Source organism: Leptidea sinapis, chromosome 2 (genome assembly GCF_905404315.1).
Source record: "Leptidea sinapis chromosome 2, ilLepSina1.1, whole genome shotgun sequence".
NCBI classification, from domain to species: Eukaryota; Metazoa; Arthropoda; class Insecta; order Lepidoptera; family Pieridae; genus Leptidea; species Leptidea sinapis.
In genome coordinates, this window is record NC_066266.1 from 3227101 (window position 1) to 3239716 (window position 12616).

Sequence of the window (12616 nt, forward strand, 5' to 3'; positions counted from 1 at the left end):
GTGGACGCAAATCGCGTCACACAACAACGCCCTTCCCGTGTCCAAGCCACCGGGGTCATTTCATCAGGACGCTTGCCATCGCAGCATTTGAATTAATTTGAATGAACGTTTATGCAACCCTTTATAAGGTGGGTGATTACATTACCATCAGGTGAGTTATTACTGGTTTCTCCTACTCTTAAATGACTTTATATTATGATACCACGGATTGTAAATGGAGCAACCTAAAGGCTATTAAGTAATAAATTTAATTGTACAGTATTACTTTGTAAACATATTTTTTAATGAAAAAAAGCCCGCTGAGTTTGTTGCGCCCATTCTTCTCAGGCATCCATTTTGGAATGGGTGGTTGTTGTTTTGACTTTCAATAAGTGATGTCGCATCCTATTTTGAATAAAGATATTTGAGTTTGAATTCTTCCATACTAAAAAATATATTTAAATTCCTACAAATACATATTTGTTTGGTCTAACGTTTTGGGTGACATTTTACTAAACGGGGTCGTAAAAACGGTCTAGCTAAATCTCATCTCCCATCGAAAAACTCGTTTTCCTCAAAATATCATCCAAATTCTGATACTACAACTATAATGACGTCATCATAATTGACAATCAAGGGATATTTATTACCTTATTATATTACATTATATTATAATATTGATTTTTACTAATGGGAGGCTCCTTTGCACAGAAAGCCGGCTAGATTATGGGTACCACAACGGCGCTTATTTCTGCAGTGAAGCAGTAATGTGTAAACATTACTATGTTTCGGTCTGAAGGGCGCCGTGGCTAGTGAAATTACTCTTTAGTTATTAGTATCTAGGTGACGAGCGCAGTTGTAGTGCCGCTCAAAATACTTGGGTTTTTCAAGAATCCTGAGCGGCACAGCATTGTAATGGGTAGGGCGTATCAATTACCAACAGCCGAAGGTCCTGCTCGTCTCGTCCCTTATTATCATTAAAAAAAAATTGTCACAAAATCCGTTCTCTACCGTAGAAAGAACTAGAATAAAAGAAATGCAACAATTAAACTACATACTACGTTTACAAAAACAAAAAAAAAACAAACATACGCCTTTGCCCTTGGCCCCTCCTCTGGACAAACTGTCGATGATCTTGGTGATAATAACAGGCAATCGATCCTTTAGTGAGTAATACGCGAAGCTCCTGCAAGCAATTATATACCTCATATGTTATCGCATAGAGATCAATTTAAAATGATATTAACCACGAAACATATTATAACGAATTAAATACTAGACTCAATCATGTTTAAAAAAAATATTTCATTTAAATGAACATAAAAATATCAAGAAATAAAATAGACACATTTTGCCCTTAAAATTAAATTCCGAATCTAATTCCCGGTCAACGGCATAGTAAGCGTGGGCGCACCCCTTTCGCGCCATTAAAATTATAACAAATAGAAATATTCTAAGAATTAAGAACAAATATTTCAAAAATTATAAAAATACAGTAAAAAAAAGTTAAAAAAAATAGCCGCCCGAACAGGGACTTGAACCCTGGACCCTTGGATTAAAAGTCCAATGCTCTACCGACTGAGCTATCCGGGCTCTGTTACATCTTCCGAAATTACGCAACTGTCTCCATTTATCCATACTACTTTAACAAAAAATATATAAAGAGCTCCTAGATTATTAATTACAACTACGTCTAAATCAAAAACGTGGAAAAAAAATGTGTTCAGAGTTAACCTCTATTTTGAGCAATGCACGCACGCTAACACAAACTGTCATACAAATCGCGAGTAAGGCATAGCTTGTTACGCACACTAAAGTATGTAATTTAAGTAAACCTGGACTGTTTTATTGGTTGTCTAGCGGCAAGACTCTAGAGACATATATTATATAAGGTTTATATAATGTAAAATATTATTAAAGTGATCAAATTTGAGCTGTATTCTTATTGGCTTATGTTTCAAAACACTTTGACTAGATACATACTAATATTACGTAACAATTATTAATTCAATATTTTTTTTTAGTATGAAAGCAAATTACGTTATAATTTAATTTAACATATAACTACTGAAGATAATCTAAAAAATAAACTCGATATTGAACTACTTTAAGTATTTCATAGTTAGTGATTTCCATCATGTTCACGAAGTATCCTAACACAAACAATGAATTCAAATTGTAAAGGTTTATTTTTTACAACTTTTTATTAAATATTTAATAAATGTTTCATATTTGAAACACTTTGAACATGCTTCATATTATATCGCATGCAGCACATTACTAACTAATTTATTACGACTATATTGATTCCGTTTGCCGCGCTCGAGTTGAACGGTTGTTAGCTCCCCTCTACCCAAATTAAGGCACAGAGTAGTTTACCCATAGATACTTTCAAGTTCATATAAAATTTTGCACGAAAATGAATCGTTCAAAACCATCAACGAAAGAAGACAACAGTACACCCAAAAATCCTGATAATAACATCACTTACAGGACAAAAACGCAAACAGCAAGGAAGTTAAAAACATATTCAAGTGATTTATAGATGAAATAAATGGAATGTTACAACAATGAAAGGATGAAATACTTAACAAACTAGCTCAAGATGTCCGTGCTCTGAAAAATGAAGTGAAAGATATGAAGAAAACATACACTGACCTGGAAAAATCAACAGAATTTCTCGCTCAAAACATTCAAGAAAATACAGAAAATCTTGAAAAAGTTGTAAAAGACAGCAAGCAATACAATAAACAAATTGAGTCGTTAGAAAATCAATTATTCACCATTCAACAAACCCAGCGTGCCAACCTTGTTGAAATAAGGAATATGCCTAAAAAGGATCGCGAAAACATTAAAGAAATTTTTCAAAAAATCTGTCATACAGTAAACCTGCCCTTAGAAGACCTCAAACCTGGACCTGCAAGCAGTACGAAGCCTATCATTGGGGAATTGAAGAATCCTATTGTGAAAACTCAACTAATTAAAGTTATAATATCAAAAACAAAGATACACCTTTTAATTCCTTAATGCTTGGTGTGGTCAGTACAAATGTTAATATTTATATATCAGAGTGTTATCCAGACAAAACAAAAAGATTATTTTTTCTCAGTCGTCATATGTGCAAGAAAATTAATTACAAATATTGTTGGGTCTCTAATAATCGTGTGTACATCCGAAAAACAGATGGGAGTCCGCATATTCATATACATAGCGAATCTCAAATTGATAATTATAGACCGGAATAAAAAAAACCTATGTATATATAAACATTATTTAATTTTTATAAGTATTAATATATTTCTTTATATATTTGCAATCTATAGTTTAATACTCATATTATATATTTGCTTATTTTTAATAATTTATACACATAATTTTGTATTATTTATAGACTTATTCAAAGAAACTCTAAATAACCATCTCTTTCATCATAGCATATTTCATAATCTAATTGTACAAGTGAAACGAATGATCTGTTGCGTCGCCTACACTATGTGCAAATTTCAACCCACCGTCATTAAAAAATAATTATTACTTGGTATTGTATGGAAGTAGAAGAATATTTATTGTTCAATATAGTAGATAAATATTACGTACAAGCTGGTTATCAAACAAGTGAATGTGTAAAAAGTTCTGGTTATAATCCCAGCGCAGAGGTATGTAGATTTTTCATTCGATTTAAACAATTTAATAACTGATCTAGATGACACACATATATCGAAACCTTACTTCTGTTCTCCAGAAAGCGTTAAACATAATTTACAACTCGGACAACATAAGGCGTTGACTATTTTATTGCAGAACATCCGTAATACACACTGTAATTTTGATAACTTACTTACGCTACTGCGTCGGATTAGCTTTGATTTGGACATAATAATTCTTACAGAAGGTTGGTTATCGCAATGTGTGAATTATCCTACTTTATTTATATAATTATTCGAATACTTTATTCAATTAAAATCAAAACGATGGAGTTATTGTTTACTATAAATCATGTATCAAAAATATATCTACTATCGAACGCAACTTAACAAACGGTACTAGTATACAAATAATAATTCAAAATACGGTCATCTTAGGTATTTATCGACCGCCCTGTTTTAATAATATTGAACCTTTTCTATTAAGTCTCGCTGATATATTGAATTCTTTAACTTCTTTTTCAAACGTTGTAATCGTAGGAGACATAAATATAAATATTGCGGATCAGAGTAGCGATCGAAGAGCTGAAAGTTACTTAAATCTGTGTGCATATTTTGGCTTATACCCTGCCCATAATTACCCCACTAGACAAAAAAAGCTGCCTTGATCATGTTATGGTTAAATCCAAGGTCTTCGTAGAAGCAGCTGTTTTGAAAACAACAGTCACTGACCACTACCCAGTTCTTTTCCAGATTCCTGAAATATTAAAGAAACAAATAAAATTAAACAAAATCATTTCCTACAAAAACATTTCAAGGGATCTATCTAATTATGAATGGTCACAAATCACAAGCCTTACCTACTAAACCCACCGAGGCGGTTTCATTGTTACTTCAGACTGTCGGAGATATTGTGAAAAACAACACCAGTGTTCGTACTTTACCACACTCCAATATAACCTTAAAACCATGGATCACTCCTGGTCTTCTAAAATGTATTCAACGCAGAGATCTACTACATAAAAAATGTAAAAAGTATACAGGAAATTTAACCTTGCTTGCTGATTATAAAAAGTATAGGAATATATGTAATAATACACTAAAAACTATTAAACGTGCATATGAGCGAGTGGAAATAGAGCAACACTCTAAAAACCCAAAAGAACTTTGGAAGCTTATTAAGAAATATAGATACTTAGAAAAGGATAAAAAAGAACCTATAGAACTATTAACAGCGTCACCCCATCACCTGGAGGCACTTAACTCAATAAATGAATACTTCACAAGCATAGGCAATACATTAGCGCGAGATATCTTGATAAGAACAAACTCATCTGAATCTCAGTTAGCCAAAGATTGTACTCTTAGGGAAAATAAAATTGATTCTTTCGTCATGTTACCTACTGACTTTAACGAAGTAGCTAACATTATAATGAATTTAAAGGCGGAATGTGCGATAGGGTTAGATGATATATCGGGAAAAATAATTAAAGATAATGTAGACATCTTAAAACAACCTCTATCATACATTTTTAACCTTTGCTTAGATGCTGGCGTCTTCCCGGATATATTTAAGCATGCTATAATTCGACCGATTTACAAGACAGGTGATAGAAACGTAGTCAGCAATTATAGACCGATAGCCATCTTACCTATACTATCAAAAATATTAGAACGTTTGGTAAATATCCGTTTAGTTAAGTACTTAAGCTCAAATAAAATTATTTCATGTAACCAATTTGGTTTTCGAAGTAAGATCTCTACTTTTGATGCAGTCGATGCACTAACTGACTTTATTGTCTTAAATACTGATAATGGACATTAATGTGCTGGATTATTCCTGGATTTGGCGCGCGCATTTGATACTGTTTATGTGCCAATACTGTTAGCAAAACTTGAACGGCTAGGAATTCGAGACAATGCACTTCTTTTCTTTCACAGCTACCTTAAAAATCGAAAGCAAACTGTTAAAATAGATAGCATGTACAGTAACATGAAGCAAGTAGAATTTGGCGTATCTCAAGGCAGTATCTTAGGTCCAACCTTATTTCTAATTTATATTAACGACCTTTGCTCCCTAAATATTCCAAATTGTAAAATAATATCATATTCCGATGATACAGTTCTGCTCTTCACAGGTAGAACTTGGGATGCTGTCCAGGAACTCGCTGAACTAGGACTTAAAAATGTCACTCTATTGCTCGAGAAAAACCTTCTTACCTTGAATTTAAAAAAGTCAAAATTTATAACATTCTCTGCAAGTGTCAAATCACAACCAAATAAAAACTTCTCAGTTAAAGTGCATTGTCACTCATCTTTAGACCATTGCAGTTGTATAAAACTCGAAGGTGTTCATCAAATTAAATATCTGGGGGTTGTCATAGACAAATATCTAAAATGGGATGAACATATTAAAACACTTTCAGGGAGAATCCGAAAACTTGGAAAGGTTTTCAAAACTATAAGACATCTAGGTGATCTAGAATTTTGTTTAAAAATTTACAACACCTTAGTCGGTTCTGTTTTGAGGTATTGTGTAATATCCTGGGGGGGAGCAAATAAAACCCATTTAATACGTCTTGAAAGAGCCCAACGCATGCTTCTAAAAATAATAGCATATAAACCTTTCATGTACCCTTCTCATATGCTCTACAAAGAAACTAGAGTCCTTACCGTTTATTTATTTATTTATTTATTAGAAAAGGCTTACCAACTAGACATACAATTAATATTATGACTACTTATAATGTAACATTTCTTATATTTAATATTTGTATATCTAACTTATAGGTAAGTTAAGTAATACTACTACAATATGTATGTTTACTATTACTAAAAACTATAATTTTATACATCCAAATTATAAGGGTTCAAAAGCGTATTTTTTACAAATGCCAAATATATTAAAATTTATATCTATACTACTATTACTATGAAATTTACTGTTATATAATTTTGAGATAAGTTGGATAGGTGAATTTGAGCCATAATTGTTTCTGAAGAATTGTATATGTACTAGCAGATATGTACCGCCCGGTATGCCCGGCGGTACATATCTGCTGCGGCCCGATAAGCCCGGTCGCCTTAAAGAAAATTTGGCTATACCTTCTCTTAGATTCTTGTGTTCCCAATTTCAATCTTGTCATGTGTCGAAATCATGCTAGCTATCTAGGACCTTCAATTGTGGACCTCTCTTCTTACAAAGTAAGATCTACAGTACGAGAGTGGCTTTTACAATTCAGCTATGATTAAACCGAGAAAATTGTTAACTCAAAATTAATATAACTTTATATATTTAATTATGACTATTTGTTTATAACTTTGCTTTATCTATAAAACTATTTGCTTTATCAATTATTATTTAATTTTATACAGTTCTTATTATAAGATAGGTATGCTTTAAAGTTAGATAAAATTTGTTTAAGTGTCAGTCTTAGTTCTATTTCATTAATGATTAAAATTAAATAAAATTACATAGCAGACGGTAATCACTGGTTGGCTCTGCACAGGGTTTCCTAGTGAGCCATCCAGAGGAATTTAATTTAAAGGTGCCTCTTTGCTTCTGTTTTTGAGATTGAGACTGTAAATTTATATTAGGCATGTAGAACAATATATTTAATTATAATATGTATAAATAATAAATAATAATAATAATAATATAAATAAAATAAATTATGTATTTTACAACCATTGTAAAATACTCTTATTCATTTGTTGAATTGTATGTTCTTCTCATGAGCTCTACTCTTTCCGAACATATGGTGAATTCAGTTATTTAAATGAATATTTAAAACACTATTCATTCCACTAAAGTGCTTCGTTCAAGCCTATTTAAATAAAGTTTATTTGGTTTTGTCTTTGGTTATGAGGGTTCTATTTCTATTTGAAGTTGTGGGCCACATCATACTGTCATACATACATAGGGAAATCCTAGTTTCTTCTGAGTGATATATAGTAAAAGCTATTTATTTGTGAGGTACATGTAATGTAAATATGCCGAGAATATAGAACCGTTAATATTTAATGATAATTTTAATTGTATTATAGGGTACACATTCCTAGATGACAAAGTAAACAACAAATATATAAAAAAATAATTATTGAAGTTTTTAACCATATTGATTAATTATTATCTTCAGGCTATGATAATGACAAGCTATATAGTAATGGCTTAAAGAAATTCGTAATATATTCCTGCTTGGCAGTCTTTGGTTGTAAAAAAGTCTATTTTACTTTTTTTTTATGGAATAGGAGGACAAACGAGCGTACAGGTCACCTGGTGTTAAGTGATCACCGCCACCCACAATCTCTTGCAACACCAGAACAATCCCAGGAGCTTTGCCAACCTTTAAGGAAGTGTACACGCTTTTTTTAATGGTACCCATGTAGTATCATCCCGGAAACACCGCACAAGGAAGCTCATTCCACAGCTTTGTTACTTATTTATTTGTCCATTTGATGACACATTCACAAAGGACATTCATTGGGATGCATACCAATTGGAATCATTTTTACTATAAATATTAATAAAAAGGATTCCAATAGGTCCCAATTAGATCCGTGAATAAAGAAATTTTTAGCCACAAAAATATGAATATAGGAATTAGGTTACAGTTGTTTAATCCGCAAATAGTGAAAACGCAAATAAAACATGCTTACTGTATATATGAGAAAACAACAATGTTATTTTAGAAAATAAATTCAATTTCACAAACTCAATGCAGACAGCTATTTCATGTCTCTTGAAAGCTTTATTAAAACAAGGTTAGGCTAGCACATAGTATGTAAATGTAAATTTTAAAAAGCCATTATAATATTACATCCAATTATTAAATATCCAGACAAAACAAAACAAATGAAGAACACATCAGAAATGGATTTTCATACATCTTTTCCGTCTAACAACCGACATTTGAAATGGGGAGACAATTATTTTAGTTCTCCATAAATTCACAATCTGTGTCAGATATGGTGAACTATTGTAATATGGATAACCCTTGCAATGTAGCAAATGTCAAGTTCAATAACTATAATATAACTATCAGTTAGATTAATTGAGACTTCAGATGTAGCTGTAGATACTTATATTGTTTAATCTCCAAGCTCCGTATGCTGATAACATGTAATGTATGAACATGTTATAGACTATTTTAAAGAATATCATATGGTAAATTCAGTAATTTAAAAGAAATATTTGTAGTAATGATTTGTAAGCGCTTAGTTTAAGCCTAATTGAATAGTTTATTTGACTTTGACCTTGTTTGATGATGAATCTGTTTAAAATTTCCCCCTGTTTTGTCTGTTTGCCAATTATAGATTGTATGAAAAATGAAAATATGCTTTTATTTTTATCAAATGCAATTTTGTATTTAATTATTTAAATAAGTAAATGAATAATAAAATTATAGGCAAATGGTAATTGGCCTTTTAAGGTTTACTGTAATAAAAAAAAATGATTGGGTAGATAGACAAATGAAGATCTTATAAAAGTTAAAACCATTGAAAAAACGCTACGTACTTTTTAAAGGTTCCTTGTAACTGCAGATTTATTGGAGTGGCGGTATTCATGAATGGGGAAGTTGTACCCTTTGTAATAAAGGGCCCACCGTAGATAAATTCAGGTGTTGTACTCCAATCTTCATCTTTTAGCTTTACAAGCGTTTCTATTGATTGTCCAGATTTTCTTATTTTATCTTCAGATTTAGAAGTCATGTTTTTGTTTGGTTTTCACTAGGAATTTATTTTCTTAACAGGCACTTGATGTTTTAATTTAGTAGATCATTTGAAGTACATTTTCGCTGACGGAGGTGGTATGTAATATGAATCTGTTTGAACTTTGAATTTATAAAATGAAAAACATCCGAAAATTGACTAGAACATTTGTTTTGACTAGTGAGCCATGCCAGGGACTATTTTGACAGATGTGTGCAAAGAATGTTATATGACAATTGACAACTGACAATTTTCGTTCATACTCCATCAGCGCTGCCAACTATTAAATACTTCGAAAACTATGAATAGCCGGATATGAATATATTTAAAAAAAATGATATTCTGAATAAATTTGATAAAATTCACAATCACACGCGGTTCTTGTTTTAATCTAAAAGAAGATTTTACTGATAAAATAAAACATGGAAAATTAATACTTACATTCCATAAATACCGCACATAATTTCATTTCGAGGTGTGACTATTCTCATAACAGGCAAATTTTCAGTGTCAATATACCAATCGTAAGCCGCCATTTAGTTAAATTTTCAAGTGACAACCTTTATTATAAATTAACTCAATAATTATTTCTAATTGTGAACTCAAACTCAATTTTGCTATAGCATTAATTTACGTACTTACTATGCTACGGAATAGAAACAACATAATACCTCTAATGATAATATGACCATGAGCCTGCCTAAAAATAGATGCTAGAAAATATTCGTCAGAACAACACGCTATCGCACCCATGTTTAAAAGTAGACCATGAGAGCCGTGATCTTTTATAGACTTCTACTTTAGTATAGTTGCTAGTTAAACGGTTATTTTAATGAAAACGTATGATCTAATACCAAAACTGTATAAGTTTTTGACTTCCAATGACACTTTTCTTCTCTGTGCGGTGATCTTTCAGGTCAACACGACATCAGCAGGTGGGCATTGACGCACCTTAAAAAAACACGTGTACATACATAATAATGCTGGCAATGCCAGGAGCATTTGTCTGGTGTTGCAAGAAAGAGATGAAGATTGGAGATTACTCGTAAATATACTTACAAGTAATCTCCATCTATATAGGTCATATACCTATAGGTCAGCCTAGTTACTACTAGGCTAACGCCTAACCTGTACTTACGCGCTTGTGCGCTCGTTATTACTCCTAATTCGATAAAAAAAGTAATGGCATAATCATGTTTTTCTCTTGTGGATAAAATGTAATCTAATGAAATAATTATATTAGACGTAGACATTTTTCATTAATGGTATGAATAACACTTGACTGCAGACTAATCAATATTTAAATTTATTTACATCCTTACAAAGATCATAGTAATCATGAAAGAAGGTACAATTGCGGTATAAGCTTTGCAGGCGTTAAATATAACTATCTAAAACAATGTTCACAGTATTATTGTTTCACTTTTGTGTTTATATTTAATCTCATTCAAATATTTGATCAAAAATATTTGTTCCATCAGTCAAAATTTACATCTACTCCTTATAAGTAAATATATCGTAAATAAATTGATATATTTATCACGAAAAACCTAAAGGAATACCTACATATTCTTCATGCAATTGGTAATATTTTATAGTTTTCATATTTTATGTATGATTAAGTATAAAAATAAAATTATGATTAATCTTTTAAATTGATTAGTCAGAATTGATTATTTTAAAATTGATTTTATCTTTAAATTTGGTTCTATTGTGAATCTTAGCTTATAAGCGCCACCTATTGCCGAATAGCGACACTATAGTTACAGAAACCGGAAGTACCTTATATTTTTAGTTAACTAGGTTAGTAAATAGCATGTTAATAATATCCTGTATTGCCACATAAAAAATATTGCCGAAATAGTGTTAATAAGCACTGATGATTGTATACCTAAAAACTTAATACTTTGAAAGTAATTTAAAATGAACTGGTTAATTTAAGAGATATGACGTACAATGTATTTATAAGATATCTGCGAAAATGTTCAATCTATTATACAAATTTTCAATAAACCAATTATACAATTTTATAAGTCAAATTGGGTCACTAAATAAATCACATGGTTTCATATAGTTTTGAAAATAAAACTAGTTGATTAATAACTATCCAAAAAATGAAAATACTCTCGTTGAAAACCGATATTTTGTAGTCATAGAGAATTATATACATTTCATATTAAAATTCAAGTCAAATATAATGTAATTTTGGTTATTATCCGTCAGTAATTATATAACATTGAAACATGTCTTGACATGTGCACAGTGCACCTCTACCTTAATTGGAACACGTTCACCTTCTTAAAAGGCTGGCAACGCACCTGTATTGCCTCAGGTGCAGGCTGCAGAGGTCTGGTGTGGGTGGTGCTACGTAAGACCATTTATCCTCCTCTTCCATAACGAAAAGACAGGTCTACAGATTAATCAATTAAACACTTCTATATTCTTATAAAAATATACACATAATTTTCAACAATCTTAAACAAGAGTCTTATAATATAAAAAGGCAGATGAGAAAATTAAGAAGGTAAGCATTAAACAATATAAGTGAAAATTTTTCACTGCGATTAATGAGATGTAGGTAATATACTTATTATAACGACGAATTTAAAGATGTTTGAATTAATAGATTCAGAATCCATGAGCGACAAAAAGACACCTTTATATTATTTACTTTAAAATCCGAATAAGAGATATGGTTTTATAATGATAGTATTCCTTGATAATGGTTTGTAATATATAAGCTGACATTGGTAATGTGCATTCCATGATTAAGTATATTGTTATTTCTTTTATACTCAATAATAAAGAAAGTGACAACAAAGTGTACAAGTGTGGGCAGCTGACGACTCCTCATAAATGGAGGTATCGATACTCCAAATTTGTTGAATAGAGTAGCAGTATATAATGCTAGAAATCACATTAAAAAGAAGCAAACTTTTAGACAACGATTTGCTAGGAGTAACTTTGGCAAGGCCATCCCAGTAATTAGAATAGTCATCACCGATAGAAATGCTTCCTTTAGTTATATTTTTGTATTGCATGATTTGTCTATTTTCTTGCTTTATTTTATGTTTATTTATTCTCACATTGAATTATGTTTAGTTCATATTGAATTTTATTATTTATTACTTTTAGCAGATCTTATTTATGTGTTTTTATTGTACTTAATATTTTTTAGTAATGTACGTTTTAAAAATTACTATTTGAAAAGAATGTATTGAGTTGTTTTTCAGTTCTTCTTTATATAGTCATAATGCATGTTGAGTTCGGATGAATTAAAT

At 31.0% G+C, this 12616-nt stretch overlaps 1 protein-coding gene and 1 non-coding gene across 5 annotated transcripts in view; both read right to left on the reverse strand.

Moving 5' to 3' along the window:
* Nucleotides 1-9995, reverse strand: part of LOC126977812 (damage-control phosphatase ARMT1-like) — a 34339-nt gene extending 24344 nt beyond the window's left edge. For 2 of the 4 annotated variants that reach the window (XM_050826428.1, XM_050826420.1), the window contains exons 1-2: nucleotides 9142-9548; nucleotides 1072-1165 (exon numbers count right to left, since the gene is read on the reverse strand). In XM_050826428.1, coding sequence (XP_050682385.1) covers nucleotides 1072-1165; nucleotides 9142-9335 — 288 coding nt within the window. In that variant the 5' untranslated portion in view covers nucleotides 9336-9548. Of the gene's footprint in view, nucleotides 1-1071; nucleotides 1166-9141; nucleotides 9549-9776 lie in introns of those variants that run through there. The other 2 variants (XM_050826448.1, XM_050826437.1) reach the window with 2 other exon arrangements.
* On the reverse strand, nucleotides 1500-1572 carry Trnak-uuu (transfer RNA lysine (anticodon UUU)). Its single transcript has one exon. It is a non-coding gene; the product is annotated as a tRNA-Lys (tRNA).
* Nucleotides 9996-12616: the final 2621 nt, after the last annotated feature.